At 36.3% G+C, this 18,012-nt stretch overlaps 1 protein-coding gene across 1 annotated transcript in view; it reads right to left on the reverse strand.

Annotated features, from left to right (window-relative positions):
* The window catches only part of thoc2 (THO complex 2), an 89,072-nt gene that overhangs the window by 59,408 nt on the left and 11,652 nt on the right, over positions 1 to 18,012 (reverse strand). The window contains exons 6-13 of the mRNA XM_022683714.2: positions 16,615 to 16,736; positions 14,086 to 14,219; positions 12,738 to 12,898; positions 9,821 to 9,913; positions 9,165 to 9,320; positions 5,762 to 5,934; positions 4,149 to 4,344; positions 1,614 to 1,652 (exon numbers count right to left, since the gene is read on the reverse strand). Of these exons, the coding sequence (XP_022539435.2) occupies positions 1,614 to 1,652; positions 4,149 to 4,344; positions 5,762 to 5,934; positions 9,165 to 9,320; positions 9,821 to 9,913; positions 12,738 to 12,898; positions 14,086 to 14,219; positions 16,615 to 16,736 (1,074 nt within the window). The remainder of the gene's footprint in view (positions 1 to 1,613; positions 1,653 to 4,148; positions 4,345 to 5,761; positions 5,935 to 9,164; positions 9,321 to 9,820; positions 9,914 to 12,737; positions 12,899 to 14,085; positions 14,220 to 16,614; positions 16,737 to 18,012) is intronic.

Raw genomic sequence — 18,012 nt, forward strand, 5'->3', positions numbered from 1 at the left:
GTATGACACAGATATAGACCAGTGACGTTCTGCAGTCATGCCTCTATTACCAACTACACAGGAGAGATTCATAAAAGTGTGAAGAAAGAAATTTGTACTTGGATCCTGCATCCATTACAATGAATGGACATCATTCATTTCCTTTTTAATTTAAATGTTATGCTGCACAGAAAACTAAATAAAAACTTTTGTCCATTAGATTAGAACCTGAATCAGCCAATTAACACATTTACAAGCCAATAAAACTCTTATTAAACTCACACATTATGGTATGGCAGCATTAAAGCCAATAAAGCAAAGTATGGGCAAATCTTTACTCATTTTATGTGAATAAAAACACTAAATCAGGTTTATTTTACTGTTTTGGGATGAAAGAAAAAGATCAATATGAAATTGTTAAACACAGATTTTCAAATGAAATTAATATTAAAATAGCAATTTTCAAATTTGAAAGTTTTTAGGTAATAAAATTATAGATTTTTGCATTACAGACAGAAAACAGCATTTTCATATTGCTCCATCACTGGAATATAATTCAGGTTTGAAAGAGTTAAAGCAAAACACAATTGAAATGAATGGAAAAAATGTGTTTTTGGAAATGTGACAAAGTATATTGACTAATGAATGTATTGTACTACTATTTGTTTATGCAAAAATAGTCATAAAAAAAAAATCAATGGAAAATGTACCAAAAACTGGTTGTGTTTTAGACAGAGGTTAGTTTATGACTTTGCATGACAGCCAAGTATCAGAACAGTGTGAGATTTATTGTATTAATTGCAGTTTTCTGTCTTGAAAACAGCATATTTTGTATTTGCTTTACCAATAATGCTTTATATACTTTTTTTTTAGGTTTTTATGTTTGCAGCTTATATGTATGCATAAATATTCAGCACTTTACATACAATACATTAAAACACATTATTTGTTTTCTGTGTTCTGATATTGCCAAGAATACAGCTATCACAAAAAATAACTTTAAATATTGTGATGATATTTTAGGGACTGTTGCCCACCACCCCTACATTTAATCCGTGTTTTAAAAAAGTGATGCAATTAAAACCACAAAGTTTGGTATCCTTTACACCACTAATAAACACTGTAAATGCAATTCAGAGTGAGCTACTGCATTTAAAAAAAAAGAACAAGAACTAAATGCTTTCTAGACAAATTGCGCTTTTAGAAATAAAAAGAAATAAAATAAAAATGGAATTTAATATGACTCTACAAAAAAGAAAGCCATAAATAGGGCTGTATATAAAAGGTGGAATATTCTGTGGGTGGAAATGACTTTCTTTACATATCCAGCCCCACATTCAGACATTTCAGAGCTCAGACACAGCTCCAAACACCGGCGCGACACCGACACAGGCCCAGGCAGAACTTCAGGGGTCTATTGTCTGATCACAGCATGTTAACATGATGCACAGCGAGAGGGATCCTGCTGCCGGCTTTGTTTCAAAAGATCACCGTTACTCCCCCCCTTCAAATCACTGTGATGCATTAATGATGCTTCTCTGCTGCTTCTTTTGTCGATTCTTTTAGAAGTGCTGAGCTGCCCTTGAAACTCCACTGCAGGCTTCACAACTTTCTCTTACTCTTCCGTGACTCACCAGTTTGTCCTTGGTGTCTTGCTTGCTTTCACTTTGGTACTGTCAGGCAGAGAGACACAGGGTCCGGGGAGGGAGAGAGAGAGAGAGAGAGGGGGAGAGAGGGAGAGAGAGAGAGATCTTTCAAATGCAGTTCAATACTGACTCACAGCACATCATCTTACTGAGACTACACAGCTCTATAAGAGCACACCAACTACCTGCTATTAGTTATGGCTATCGGGTTTTAAGATTTATGATACAGATACCCAAACAATACTTTTTTTCAATATCTGTTTCATTGGGCATTGAAACAAAAAACACAAAAGCAAATATTATTCCCACACAAAGTATTTATTTAACAGTCTATATGAGTAATCTCATTCCCATACCCTCACCATGAGAAACTATAATCTTTTGGTATCTTGCTGGAACAAACTAACAACAAGCAAAAACAGTAGGATTGCTTTTTTAAGTGCTTAAACTATAAATATTTTTCCCTGAGCATGCTGCTGGATGCAGTTCAGTTTCTAAGAGTTTTTTTAAGGAATATCAGCATTAGACTGGCAACTTTTAATTATATTTAAATTTGTGGTCTATATCACTTAAAATGTATTATTATAATGATTCATTGTTTTTAAATGCTGGTATTTCTCTGTATTGTTATGAGGGGGCAGTAATTATAGTGTAGTGTAGTGTGGTTTAGGCCTGGTCTTTTGATTGTATTATAATATTGAGAGTGAGAAAGAGAGAGAGAGAGAGAGAGAGAGAGAGAGAGAGAAAGTGAGAGAGACAGAGCGAGTAAAAGAGAAAGAGAGAGTAAAAGAGAAAGAGAGAGAGAGAGAGAGAGAGACAAAGCGAGTAAGAGAGAGAGAGAGAGTGTGAGTGAGAAAGAGAAAGCGAGTTGGAAAGAGAGACAGAGCGAGTGAGAAAGAGAGAGTGAGAGAGAAAGAGAAACAGAGCGAGAGAGAAAGAGAAACAGAGCGAGAGAAAGAGAAACAGAGCGAGAGAGAAAGAGAAACAGAGTGAGAGAGAAAGAGAGAAAGCGAGAGAGAAAAAGTGAGACAGAGCGAGAGAGAGAGAGAGATAGAGCGAGAGAGAAAGAACCTGAGACTTCAGCACAGCGCTGGTGTGTCGATAATGTAAATAGATGAAATAGAGAGATAGAGCGGGAGAGAAAGAGAGACAGAGCGGGAGAGAAAGAGAGAAAGCGAGAGAGAAAAAGTGAGACAGAGCGAGAGAGAAAGAGAAACAGAGCGAGAGAGAAAGAGAGACAGAGCGAGAGAGAAAGAGAGACAGAGCGGGAGAGAAAGAGAGAAAGCGAGAGAGAAAAAGTGAGACAGAGCGAGAGAGAGAGAGAGATAGAGCGAGAGAGAAAGAACCTGAGACTTCAGCACAGCGCTGGTGTGTCGATAATGTAAATAGATGAATGTTTATAAGTAGACTTAGACTTTAGAGCACTTCAATATGTTTACCTTCCTCGCCGGGTTTATGTGCACGTTCACGCTCATTCAAAGTACCGAAAATAAGCACTAATTTCTTATAGATCTTTGGGAACTCTAAAAACATTTCATTTGGTGCATTTTTGGCATTGAATATCAAATTTTGATTCCTGCTATACTGTAAAAGGGCTAATCATACACAGTAGAACGGATCTGATCACGAGTGTAACGTCTAAACTTGTGTCAGCCTGAATCCGAGACCAGCCCTGAGGAGAGGTTTATAAGCAGGGTTTGGGTTCTGGACAGGCAGCACTGGTCGTAAATATAACAGAAAGGACTCGGTTTCATGACTTCCTTTGGGTCTCTTCAGCTGAGGGAGGCAGATTTATGGAGTCTAAGGCCTCGGCACATAACTCCTGCTCTGCCGTTCGTCTGCGCGATAAGAATATGCTAAACAAGAACAGCCATGTACACACGCCACACTGTAAACAATTAATGGAGCCATTAGTGCGTCAGAGCATCGCGATTAGTACAAGAGCACGGTGACAACGAGAGGGAATACAGATAAACAGACACGACCGTCATAACACGAGCACTGACAATAAATTAACAACAGAGCTAATATTAAACACTAATTAACCCCTCAATATACACTCTCGCATGCTGGTACATACTAATATCAGTAAATAAAGAATTTCAGGCTGCTAGACACTTTCATTTTCAAGCTACAATACAAATAATAGTGGTAACATAGCAGTAGCAATGATAGTAGATTATTATTAAAGACAAGCTTTAGAACCTAAAAGGGATCATTCAGCACTAGCAACATTTCAGTGTAGTTTGATACAGTGCTACACAAACAGTATGGCATCCTAATATCCATTAAATCTATTATGTAAGCAAGTAAAAGATGAGCTGATTTAAAATATATATATATATCAAGTTAAAGTGACTGTCCACAAGTTCTGTGGTTTTGGTGATTTTGGTGACCCCTCTGGTGACAATATGCAACTGCACACAGCATGTGGAACTGCTTTTAATGCAAGTTAATGCAAATTAATGTGAATAAACTGCTGTTTTATAGGTATTTTGAGTATTTTGAGTTTATCTGCCTCACCTCTTTCATGAAGCTCTTGCCCAGTCGCACGATCTTGGCGAAGAGGATGGGGTCGTGGGAGAGGTGAGGACCCAGATAGCCCAGCATGGTGAAGACGTCTTTGGAGAGATCCTCGAAGGTCTCCACTGGAGCAGGAGCTTGCTTGTTGCGCAAAGGCTTTAGGAGGGAGGCTTTAGCACCTTTGGGGACCCCGGCCCTGCAGGATACACAAACAAATGTTTAATTATTTTTAATACATTTAGATTGAGATGCATTAAAGGCCTGTCTATCCATGACCGCAAACTAAGTCAAAAATGAATGGAAGAGATACATCTAAAAACAAAAGAAAACTTACCTATACAATTTTTAATTCCTCTACAGTAAACAGGTTTTGGCCAGTAAAAACGCTTCATTACTGATACTGTGAGCTGAAGCTGTGAGTCACAGCCAGAGCACTAAGAGTATCAGGTCAATAATTGGAGTTTAAAAGCTTTAAAAATTGCCTGAAATACTGAAACATTTAATAAATATTGTTCTGTGTTTAAAAAAATAAGTACAAGTTTCAGTATAAAACTCAGCATGCTATGTAGTACATTTATTTTGGGAGTTTTGGGGATGATTTTAGGCTGCTTCTATTGAAAAAGAATAAGAATATTTTTTCTATTAGAAAAAAAGTATGAACTCTGAACTAGCTAATTTTCAATGTGGACTGGCACAACTCTGCTTGTGGCACTGGAAATGATTGGAATCGGAATCAAAAATCAATGAATTGGATGGGTGGGCAAAAACTTTTGGAAATATACTAAATATTAGTGTAGAAATCATGATAGAGGAGTAATAAATTAAAAACATTTGTGAATAAATTCACAATAAACTGCGATACTTTAAGTTATGCAATGGTTTTATTCAAATAATATGTGGAAAAAAGGGCATCAGAATACAAAAACATAACAAAACATTCAATAATATAAAAAAAAAAAATGTATGAGTTGTAATGACATAGTAAAACACTGCTATCTAGTCAGGGAGTTTAAATAGAACATAAAATAAACCACCTGATCTGACACTAGGGGTGGGCGATATGGCTCTAAAATAATATCACGATATTTCAGGGTATTTTTGCGAGAACGATATACTTGGCGATATAGGAAAACAGATAAATAATTAATTAATTTCAGGAATATAGTATAATAGTATAACAGCATAATCATAATGTGGCAAAATAAATAATATAGCATAAAATAATATAATGCAGCAAAAAATATTGCAGAATATTTAGTGCATGCATATAAACTGCAAACTAAAACAATTATACAATAAATACACCTAAAGCTTCACAGTAAATAATAGACTAATTTTAAGACAGAACAGCCCTATTATCACGATATGGATTTTTAATATCATGATATTTCTGTGTCACGATATATTGTACACGATATAATATTGCCCACCCCTATCTGACACCAATCTTTATCATGTAAACTAAACAGAATTTTAGTTTATATAGAATATTACTGAATATTTCTTGAAACTGAAACAGTATTGCACACCCTTAAAAAACAGCTGTGCCGCGCTGGTGTGTGTGTGTGTGTGTGTGTGTGTGTGTGTGTGTGTGTGTGTGTGTGTATTCGTACCTGCGGTAAAGAGGCTCCAAGATGAGGTGCAGCAGTTGGCACAGTGCTATGGCAATGGCCTTGTGGGAGGTGGCATAGTAGGCTGGCATCTGCTCCATGATGTTCTGAGCGTGATGCCAGTCTCCGATCATCAGCAGCGCCTCCAGCAGACCCAGCTTCTGGTTATCGGGAGGCTGGGAAAGAGCGAGTGAAGAGAAGCAGAGGTGAGGGGAGGAGAGATACACCTTCACATATGGCAGACTGGGCTGCAGCAGAGAGCGGAGCATATGGAGGGGCTAATCATTTATTTAATCATTAGATGCTTTTCCACTCATTATTTACTCCGGCTAAACTGGAACAGAAGACTGAGAGTATCTTTCTGAACAGGCAGACACAAGTCAGCTCGGGTCCTGTTTACACTTTACATTAAAATCCAATTACTGTTAAATTCAATTACTGTAGTAATGGTGACCAGATCATTTATTATAGTTTATGACAGTGTGTATTTAAAAGAATGTCCCTGATCAAAACTACCTTATTATTTATACAGCAAAAAGTTTAGTTTTACTAAGTTTAGGACTTGTTTATTTTGTGCTAAAAATGGACAGTTTTGATACCATTATTTTAATAATGATTTAAAAAAAATAATACAATAAAAAATAAAAAATAAATAAAAAAAACACTTTGGAAATTTGGAAAAAGAAACCCCCTTCATAACTTTCAGTGAAAAAAAGTAAAAAACAAAGACAAAAGTAGAGATAAAAAAAGGATTATGAATATATTGACAATAATATACACCTACATTAGGTAGCTACTGCATGGTATTGTCAAAAACAGGCATTGCAATAGTTTGTCTGCAATATATATTGTAATATTCAAAAATACAGAATTTTTCACCTGATTGTAATCAATTACATTAATGATTCAACATGTAATAATAGAAAAGATGTAGAATACAGTATAGATAGTGGGGTTTAATAAAATACTTCTGAAGAAGTTGAAGTATTTACTCAAGCTGTTTAATCTTTAAGTAAGAAATAGAAGTATTTTAAAAGTACTGGATTCAAAAGTACTATGCAATTATATTGCCAACATTTCTGAATATGGTAAACAATATTATATTATATTATATTATATATATTTTTTCGTTTTTAGCAAAATAAAAATTCACACTGTTCTCTTTATTTCCCATTATATATCTACCAGATACAGATTATATCTGTCCAGTATCATTTATTTTACTTTAATCCTGGATATATGGAGATATTTGGATTGTTTTTTAATATTATTAGTATCATGACTAATAATTCCGGATCATTGACTTCTGTTACAAATGTGATAAAATTCTTCTATTTGTTTAATCTAAGTTATTAGGGGTGTGCCATATCATATTGTATTGTATGCAGCAATACAATTTAACTTTCAGTTTGTATTTTAAATTCAGTGTTTAGTCATATCATCATGAGTATCATTATCGCGAAAATACCATGAAATATTACGATATTATTTTAGGGCCATATCGCCCACCCCTACTATAAATGTTAAAATATTATTAGAAAATGTTAATGTTGATAAATGTGGTATGCACTAAGCTACAAGCAGATATACCGATAAACAAAGTATTACATCAGACTGAGCTGCTCCAGACAAATTAGATCCCAACACGCTCTAAACTGGGTCACGTCTGACATTTAAATGTGTGTAGGAGGAACATCCACCCAATGTTCACACGCAGAACACACGCGTCCTCGTACAGGAGCGTGCTCACACGGTCACGAGGGGATGGGAGCTGAATAAACTCGATCGAAGCCATTATTCTTCAATTCCTTCGAGGCAAAAGGCCAATCTATTCTAAACACACTACACAGCCCCCCGGCGCGGGGAGCGGCCCCGGCCCACCGCAGAACACCAATTAGCTCCAGCACAGAGCCCGAGCAGCTCCACTGCAGACATTGATTACACGACCCGCGCCCATTTCTTCACTGCTTATTAAACATAATGCTCATGCTACACACTGTACCGTCCCCGCAGGCACGTGTGTGTGTGTGTGTGTGTGTGTGTTTCTGCACCAGCGGGACCTTCTGTGACGCACTACACTGAACAATGAAGTTCCAGCTGAGGAACATGAACACAGGCCAGCAGAACGCTCAGAAATAATGCTATTTAATTCTGTTTTAGGATCTGAGATTAGGTAAAGATTTGTGTTTTTATTGATAAAACCCAGAAGAAGAAAGGTCCAAGTCTCTATATGTGACCTTGTTGTATTGTACACTTTTTGTTTCTCTCATTCTTTTATTATTTATAATTCAACTATCATTTTTTTGCTGTAACTTTGGAAAGAAGAAGTCACGCAAATTCAACTACTTGACTTGACTTGAAATAAACTTAAATAAGACAAATTTCCATCCTAATCTTTTTGCGAAAGTTATGAGCAATTACAAAAAGTTGTGTGTTACAAATAAGTTGCGTTCCATATTTAACATTTAAATATTTTCCATATTTTAAACTTTTCATAAAATTACAAGATGGTTATATTTACAGCGTGTTTAATACAAACCCTGTATTCAAGTTTAAAGGAGGCTGCTTACTTGTAAAAAATAAATAAATAAGTAAATAAATAAATAAAAAATCTAATTATCATATAATTATGCTATATTATTTAAACTGAAATTAAATATAAAGGAAACAATAGCGCTAAATGGTCCTCAAGTAAAAAAATAAATAAATAAAAAATTAAAATAAAAATTTGGTAATCAATTATATATTTGAAGAATATCAAGATTTTTTACAATCAACAATCAAAGCAGTTACAGCAAACTGCAATACTCTATTCCCCCCTAGACTAGAGCAACGCACTGCAGGCACACTCATGCACAAGTATAAACGCTCACACTGGCGTATGTTTCTTGCAGAGGATATGCCAAAGAAGTAGAATTCTGTGGCGTATTCCTGATTTCTGCTGCACAGTAGAACAGTGCACTGCTGAAGTTTTTTTTTTTATATATAATTAAAAAGGAACATTTGGTCTTTATCACAGTCCTATGAGCAGCATTCATCTAAAAGGCTTTTTTGGTCTTCCAGACCTGAACTCGGCCTGTTTCTCGTTTCCTAACAACTGCCATTTCTTTATTACAGAACCAAGGAAACAACTACCTTCTTCTAGCCTTTTCCTGCTTTCATCAAATATACTTTTTTTCAGAGTGCTAGACATACAAATATAATAAACTGGAAAGAAATGCAATGATTTTGACTAAATCAGTCACCTTTCATCTTTTCTATTCTATAGATGCACTACACCGCAGACACACGCAATGCACAAGTATAAACGCTCACAACGGCGTAGGTTCCTTGCACAGGGTGTGCCACAAGTAGGATAATAATCAAGCCTTCAGTCGAGCACAAGTTATCCAATCATGAAACACACCTTCTCACTCTTTTCCTCCTCCTTCTCTTTGTCCTTCTCCTTGTCCTCACTCTTCTCAGACGGTACCACCACCATAGTGAGCTTGCGGGCAATCTGCTTGGCCTCCAAAATCTCCCTCTTGTGCTCCTCCACGATCGCAGAGTCTTGAGGAAGCAGCTGTGAACGAGAGAGAAGAGTCAGCTCATCCATATTTAATCCATTTGAGAAATAAAAGTACTGAAGATTTGTTTTAAAATAAACTTCTGTACCCCGCCATGAAAAGCACCCCCTCTCTGGAGCGTGTTTTAAATTAGAGTTAGCTAAGGCAATTATCCAAGAAGATGTGGGTGCGCGCTCCTGAGAGCTGGTGCTTTTCCTGGCGGGGGTGCTAAATTCGGCACAACACCAGCTTTACATGCGAGATCAGAAATCTCTATGAAACATAAATTTACTTTATTTTAATAAAAGAACACCATCATAAGAAGTGCTTTCAGTAGACAAAATGAAAAACACAGGACACAACACTACTGAGTTTTTCTAAAAAGAGGGGAGAAAATGTTAGTGTACAACAGAATTGACATGCAAATACATAATAATAATAATAATAATAATAATAATAATAATAATACACACAACCTAAGCCACACCAGTTACAGTCAAAACTGAGAGGAACTCACATGCACGTAGAGATCCTCCAGAGCGATGAGATTATGCTGGAGAAGAGCTGCAGCGACGTGGTACAAAGACGATGGTGTTTCTCCATTGGGTTCCTGAAAAAAAAAAAAAAAAAAAAAACAATTCATGCTGGAATCACTTCAAGGTCAGCTGAATTTCCCACAATGCACAGTACATAATTATACTTCTGAATAAATGCATTAATACCCTACTAAAATTCACTTCAATGACCGTACTCAATAATTCTAAAAGCTCAAGACAACTTTGATTCTAATTAATAAATAAATAATAACAAAAGCATTAATTAGCCATTCATACCACTGCATACAAAACAAAACACCAGGAAAAACAGCACCAGCAAACAAATACTTTAATTAAGAAAGCTAATCCATGCTTATTCGGATTATAAAAGGTTCAATTACCCCAGTTACGCAGCCATCACTTTAAAATTTTAGCTTGATTTTGTTTTATGCTTTTCCTAAATAACAATTGAGACAAGGAAGATGAAAACAGGACAATTTCCACATATTTCCTGCTAATATAAAACATTAAAAAGCCCCAATGACATTTCACACACATTTTTTCTGTGAAAAGTTAAAGTCAAAGATGTGTACATTATTAACATAAACTAAAAAACTTAAAATGTGTGTATTTTTGTATTTTGTGCCACTCACTCTCCTGAAGGCTTACACTACCTCCCGGCCGCTGCGCTCCTCCAATGAACGTCACCTCGCTTTACCAAACATTCACACAAAGCAATCCAGACTGTTCTCATACAGAGTTCCCCAATGGTGGAACAAACTACCCTCCACTACCAGATCAGGAGAATCTCTCACTATCTTTAATAAACTCCTGAAGACAGAGCTCTTCAAAGAGCACTTACTCTCCTAACACCTCTAACTAACTACCTTCTACTACCAGATCAGGAGAATCTCTCACTATCTTTAATAAACTCCTGAAGACAGAGCTCTTCAAAGAGCACTTACTCTCCTAACACCTCTAACTAACTACCTTCTACTACCAGATCAGGAGAATCTCTCACTATCTTTAATAAACTCCTGAAGACAGAGCTCTTCAAAGAGCTCTTACTCTCCTAACACCTCTAACTAACTACCTTCTACTACCAGATCAGGAGAATCTCTCACTATCTTTAATAAACTCCTGAAGACAGAGCTCTTCAAAGAGCACTTACTCTCCTAACACCTCTAACTAACTACCTTCCACTACCAGATCAGGAGAATCTCTCACTATCTTTAATAAACTCCTGAAGACAGAGCTCTTCAAAGAGCTCTTACTCTCCTAACACCTCTAACTAACTACCCTCCACTACCAGATCAGGAGAATCTCTCACTATCTTTAAGAAACTCCTGAAGACTGAGCTCTACAAAGAGCACTTACTCTCCTAACACCTCTAACTAACTACCTTCTGCTACCAGATCAGGAGAATCTCTCACTATCTTTAATAAACTCCTGAAGACAGAGCTCTTCATAGAGCACTTACTCTCCTAACACCTCTAACACACTAACTACTTCTAACCCCATTTCCTTCTTCCCCTCCTTCACTCCTCTATCCTATTATTCCCCTTGACCTCCTTTTATCCCTATCCAAAGATGTTTTTACCTTTAAACTTATTTTACATTGTACTTGACTATTGTAAGTTGCTTTGGACAAAAGCGTCTGCCAAATGTAATGTAATGTAATGTAATTTAATGTAATGTAATGTAAATGTTTTAACAGCATCTTTGGTTCGAGATGTTAGTGGAAAGTATTAATGAACAAAAAAATACATCTTAACAGCTAAACTTTCCGGGAAAATGAGAAAAGGTCAAAAAACATGAACTGCAACCCGTTTTAAAATAAAAAAAAAGTTCTAGACAGTGTGTGTGTAGGTTAATTGACTAATAAGAATGAAAGGTACAATCAGTAAAATGTTAAATGTAAAGGTAAAATGTGCCATATCAGCAACATACAGGCGATATTTGATTGCATTGACAATGTTTGTAACTTGAGCATCACAGACTTAAATCAGTTTCTTTATATAAAGGACTTAAAGGAATAAAGGAAATAAAATTTTAGCTGGTGGAATTTTTTTTATATTAGTAACCATATACAAGTTTGATTTCTGGTGGTTAAAAGTGCAGGGCAGTAGGGGTGTGCAAAATTGCAAAAATAAAAACAAAAAACTTGATATTTTCTGTAATTTTATTATTTTTATTTTATCTAAAATTAAATTAGAAGAATTTCTTACACATTATATTTATGTAAACAACTTAAGGAAATTTATGTACCCAACACAAATAACCAAAAACATTTAAAGTAATAGTGTACATATCAGTGCAAAAATGTACACAAAGATAAACAACAAATCAACAAGAGCATTTTAAACACACTTTAAAATGAACATATTCCAATGTAAATAACTGTACTGAATCTAGACGCGTGGAGCCTGTTCAGCCAATCAGGAGGTGGCTGTGGAAATTCTCCAAATCCTATCCAATCCTAAAGCCAGGTCCTCGTGCTCGCTCTAATACTGAACATTTTCTGCCATTTTAAACACCAAAGAATCACTGTGGCATATCTGACGAGGCATTACTGATTTCCTCACGCCATTGTGGTTATTGCAGCCTGGCAAACAAACCCGTCATTGTGTTTAAATCACCATGTGTCTCGACAGGCGTCACACCCGTATACAGCAGCCCTGAGCTAAACACCTGTCTGAAAGGCTGCACTTAAACTGTTATTGAGACCGTCTTCAATACAGTCGCTCTCGCAGTGTGTGAGAGGTAAATGAGGGCTGCTGGATGTACCGTGCTGTAAATGCGCTGTAAATCTGCTGTAAATCAGCTGTAAATCAGCTGTAAATCAGCTGTAAACCCGCTGTAAATGGAGAAAATTTTAGAAAAAACAGAAAAACTCACCTGGTGGAACTTGAACTTGAAGCCGAGGATGTGGCACAGGGTCTGGTGCTCGCACATGTAGGACTTTATGAGAGGAATGAAGAACTCGTCCTGGTCTGATCGGCATTCATACACCTCCAGAATGATGTCCAGTACTCTGTTTGGGTCCAAGTTGAAGCATCCTGCACAAGTAAACACAGAGTAAAATAACAATCAAAGAGAATCAGACAACCATATTCATAATCTTTATATATTAAACCCACAAAATTTAGAAATTTTAAATCAAAGGAAGCCTTTTTACAAAGTGTTCGAGCATTGCTGTGCAGTGATGTATAGTAATGAAGTTTAACTTCTGTACTTAAGTACTAAAATGCTGTATCTGTATCTATTGGAGTCTCATTTTTACTAAAATTAAGAGATCACTTCAGTTTCTGAATCGGTTTCTCTGATTTTGCTATTTATAGGTTTATGTTTGAGTAAAATGAACATTGTTGTTTTATTCTATAAACTACAGACAACATTTCTCCCAAATTACAAATAAAAATATTCTCATTTAGAGCATTTATTTACAGAAAATGAGAAATGACTGAAATAACAAAAAAGATGCAGAGCTTTCAGACCTCAAATAATGCAAAGAAAACAAGTTCATATTCATAAAGTTTTAAGAGTTCAGAAATAATCAATATTTGGTGGAATAATCCTGGTTGGTTTGTAATCACAGATTTTTTTTTTCATGCATCTTGGCATCATGTTCTCCTCCACCAGTCTTACACACTGCTTTTGGATAACTTTATACTGCTTTACTCCTGGTGTAAAAATTCAAGCAGTTCAGTTTGGTGGTTTGATGGTTTGTGATCATCCATCTTCCTCTTGATTATATTCCAGAGGTTTTTATTTTGGCAAAATCAAAGAAAGTGTGTATTGTTTACAGAGTGGATGTATAACAAAGTAACGTTGGATTATTATGAGTTTGGATACAAGGTGACGGTGGTGTTAATATTATGGCTGATCAGTTTATACAAGTTGGTCTTCCGAGGCCAAGTCATCTGAAAGTTGTTCCTAATAGCTATCTGATGTAAAAAGTGTTGTATTAATTAACAACAATGGAAATAATGGTAATACCATGTTCTGCTTACGTACGGAAAGACTGATCACCGCGGTGAGCGCGGCTCATGCAGTCAGATTGCTTATGATTATGATTTTGTAATTACTCAAGGTCAGGGCCCCTATTATCGTCAAGTGAAGAAGTTATTACCAATCAGTGTCAGGGAATATACATGGGCTCCTCGCGATATTACAAGGCAATGAAAATGAAGTGGAGCATATGGGTCAAGTGGGTTATAATGAGGGCGCGGAGAGAACGCCGTACCTATTAAAGACTTGATGCTCTCCAGGACGAGATGGCTGGTGACGTTCCCCGTGAGGTCCTGGCCCAGCTCCGTCACCAGCTTGGCGTAGCCTTCATTCTCCTCTCGCAATAAGTTGAACTTCTGCTGTTTGTAACTGCAAGAGAGAGAGGTGACCGGATTAGAAAAGCTTTTTTTTTAGACTTTACTTACATAAATATGACAAAATACAGCGTTCAGCATCACTTATCAATCCCTTTACTCAGTTCCTCACTCTACAGACTTCTTCAGTCGAGCAAAAGGTCAGGGCTGTACAGGGCTAGGATAGTAATATTAGCTGAGGTAACATAGGATTTCAGCTCTTGCTCTCTTGCCTCTGATTGGCTAACAGCACTGCGACACCAGTGAGAGACAGACAACAGTTAGAAACGTTTTAAAATAATACCATTTTTGCACTAATAACAGTCTTTTCAATTTTATATGTTACTTTACAACAGTCCTGCTAAGTGCAGTTCAGCCACTGATCTAGTCTTAGAGTCTCTGTAAAACACCAAATCCACCTGAGATCCTATTTAAACCTATAGATACACACAGAGGTGGGTAGTCCAGGTCCAGAAAGTGAAAATCTAATGGATTTTTATTTTTACTAGTGTAAACAGAACTGTTCTAAACATCTACCTATCTCAATTGCACTTAACTGGTGTTGTTCCTCCATAGATTAATTCTAACCATTTGTTTCTTAGCTCTGAATTACTGGGTAAAGTATATTAACACTGATGTGTTATTCGCACAAATAATACAGGAATGAACTGCATGCTGTTTCTATCTCCTATCTGACGAGTGTTGCTGCCCGGCTTCAGCTCTGCCTGTGGGCGTTTCCCAAGCTGAGGTGGGCGGGCCATGAATACTAATATACTAATTCACAGGTTGATGTAGACACGGTGCTTTTCCTGATCGAATTGTTTTTTTCTAAATATTTTCTTTTATTAGCTGCTGCAGACAATGCGACAAAAGAGGTTGAGGAAGAGTTTAATCATGTGCAGCATCATAAATATAAAACTCTGAGAGACCCACTGTATTTCACAAAGAACAAGAAAAAGTAGATTTTTTTTAGCGGAAGGAAACCTTTAGGGTTATTTTTTTGTAAATTAATCACGACAAATTTGACAGAGACTTTTGGCAGATTAGGAGTTTTATTTAGTGATGTTTTACAGCAACGCTTACTGTTACTGAATTCAGAAGGTAGATTACCTCTTATTTATGCTGAAGTTTATGCTTTTTCTTTCTCTTCCTCTACAGAGAGAATAAGGGACGGCATCAATAAAAGAAAGGGGCAAAAGCTAATGGCGTAAAGCTTGTGGATTTCTCAACACAAGCAAATCACAGACGACATTAAACAAATAACTCCTCTACTCCTGACGCACTTCCGCAGACTTCACACCTCAATAGTGAAAGAATGGGGGGTAACGGGTGACAGGGACATCCTCACAAAATAAAAAAAAGCGAGAGAGGTAAGCGGGGCTCTCCAAACTTGCCACGAACTCTTAAAAGACAGAGCAGCACAAAGACGTGAAATTAATCATTGTCAGGGGAGCTCGGTGCAGTGCTTTCCATTTAAAAGAAAAATGAGGTGGCAGATAAATTACAGAGCTGCAGCAGTTTTCTTGACGCTCGCACACAAGGCAGCACTTCGGGAAATGAAACAAGATGAATGCAGTATGCAAACCAAGTGAACACAATAAAAGAGTAGTTAAACTGGCTCGCAAATATTAACTCTAAAAGATACGGGGTCAGGAAGACAGCCTGTAGAAACCAGGTCTATTGTCCATTTTCTAAATTGCCTCCCAGGTCTACCGTTTTAAGTGAGCTCACTATTCTGTGTGAAGAGAAGAACGATGCAATACTTTAACAACACAAAACAAAATAACAACTAAACACAAACTTCTTTGTAACTTTTGAGAAGACAGACGTGAAATTATCACAGTACAAACTCATTAAACTTTACTTTCATGAAATGCAGCATTTTACAATTATTATTACCATATTTTTTGGACTATAAGACGCACTGAAAATCCTTTATTTTTTCCCAAAAATCAACAGAGCTCCTTATAATCTGGTGCTCCTTATGTATAAATTTTACCAGTCAGGTATTAAGGAGCAGTAAAGTTACTCTGTACTGAAGTACAGAGTTACACAGGAGTTTCAGTGACGTATCTCCAGCATCAGGGCTGGGGCAGTATTAGCATTAGCCGCTAACAACGCTAAGCACTAGCTCTTTTAGCGTTCAGAGGTGAGTATATCAGACTGTAGTCTGTGTGTTTACAGTGTTAAAACAAGCTGCATGGAAAGCGCTAACAGTGCAATGCTGTTGAACGGCATTTACTAGTGCTAAGCTAGTGCTAATGCTGCTGAACCCAGCCTTAGAGAAAATCTGGAAATCCAAGCTTAATGTAAGTAAACAGAAGTGCTTTACTCACACAAATAAACAGTTTTCAGACAGAAATCAGTGTAAATTAGCATTCAGCACTAGCTTGTGGAAGAACAGTACTCACAATAGCTTGGTCTTGATTTTGACGATCTTCTGGTTAAACTGCTGCGCCTGTTTGATCAGGCCGAGGGACTCCAGGGTCTCGGGGTCGAGCCTCTCCTTCAGCACGGCATCGGGAACACAGAACTGAGGACCAGAAACAACAGGCAGAGTTAGCTGTTTATAATGTAGAACAATCCAATACGGCATTTAAAAAAAACCTACTGTACATACTGTACAAGTAAGACAAATAGTTACAGGAAAATATCCTTAATAATAAATAATAAATGCAAACTTTCCTTTATATGTAATTAAGGTTATCCCTGATCTGATTATGTGATTGGAAATCGGGGCCAATCACATATTTTTCTAAGGATGGGAATTGGGTGGAAAAGATTTGAATTACAGATTTATCAAAAAAGTAAATGTTAGGCTCTTACTCCATGAGTTCACTACAGACTCTGCTGCACTTGAACAGTAAGAATGGTTGTGTGTGTCTGTCTATCGCCAAGAAAAATAAATAAATAACTAAAAAAAATAATGCAATATATGCAACTACACTAGTATTCATTTCCTCCATTAAAGCTCTTATTTAAACTCAGTAACTCATTAAAATATTAAAATGTAAAAAAGCATAAAATCTGCCCTGATATATTATAATACAGTAAAAAAAAAATGTTTATTATTACACTATTATTACACTATTATTACTGTCTACCGCCCAAAAATAGTGTTTTTCTAGAAAAAGATTCATATTTAAATGGAAAATAATTCTAAAGCTTTTTAATACTTGTTCATTTTGTGATAAAAATTGGTTTAAAAAGTTGTTTTAATAATAGTTGTTAAATAACTCGATGCGTTCTTTCTTTTTTTACTGCACTGCTTAACCCTTTCAGACCCTTTGTCAATTACAATGGACATCGTAAAGTTTTTTTTTGTTGTTTTTGCACAGAACAATGAATAATACCTGTTGTTCATTAGAATCAATAATAAACCAGCCAATGAAACAGTAGCTTAGCCCCGCCCACTGCATTAGACAAATAAAAATCAGCTCTTAAGTTATTAGAGCATGTCAGCACTACAGAACAAATGAGGCAAAGTGACATAAGCTCATTATTACTAATTCTTTGTGATTCAGAAGACTTTTTATCATGTTATGGAATAAAAGTTTTAGTTAATTGGATACATTTTTATGCAGATTTTAAATTAGGATACTAGTGCCTTAATTGTGTTCATTACAGACAGAAAACTGCATTCTTATATTTTTCCATCACTAAAACATAATTCAGGTCTAAAAGGGTTAAGTTGCAGATCAGGAGACAAAAAAAACATGCGATCGGTACGCCACTATATGCAACATACACAAATAAGAGTCTATATTTTTTGCCAGAGCATGCATCGTGATTTTAACTTATTTTAACAA

The sequence above is a fragment of the Astyanax mexicanus genome, chromosome 10 (genome assembly GCF_023375975.1).
Source record: "Astyanax mexicanus isolate ESR-SI-001 chromosome 10, AstMex3_surface, whole genome shotgun sequence".
NCBI classification, from domain to species: domain Eukaryota; kingdom Metazoa; phylum Chordata; class Actinopteri; order Characiformes; family Acestrorhamphidae; genus Astyanax; species Astyanax mexicanus.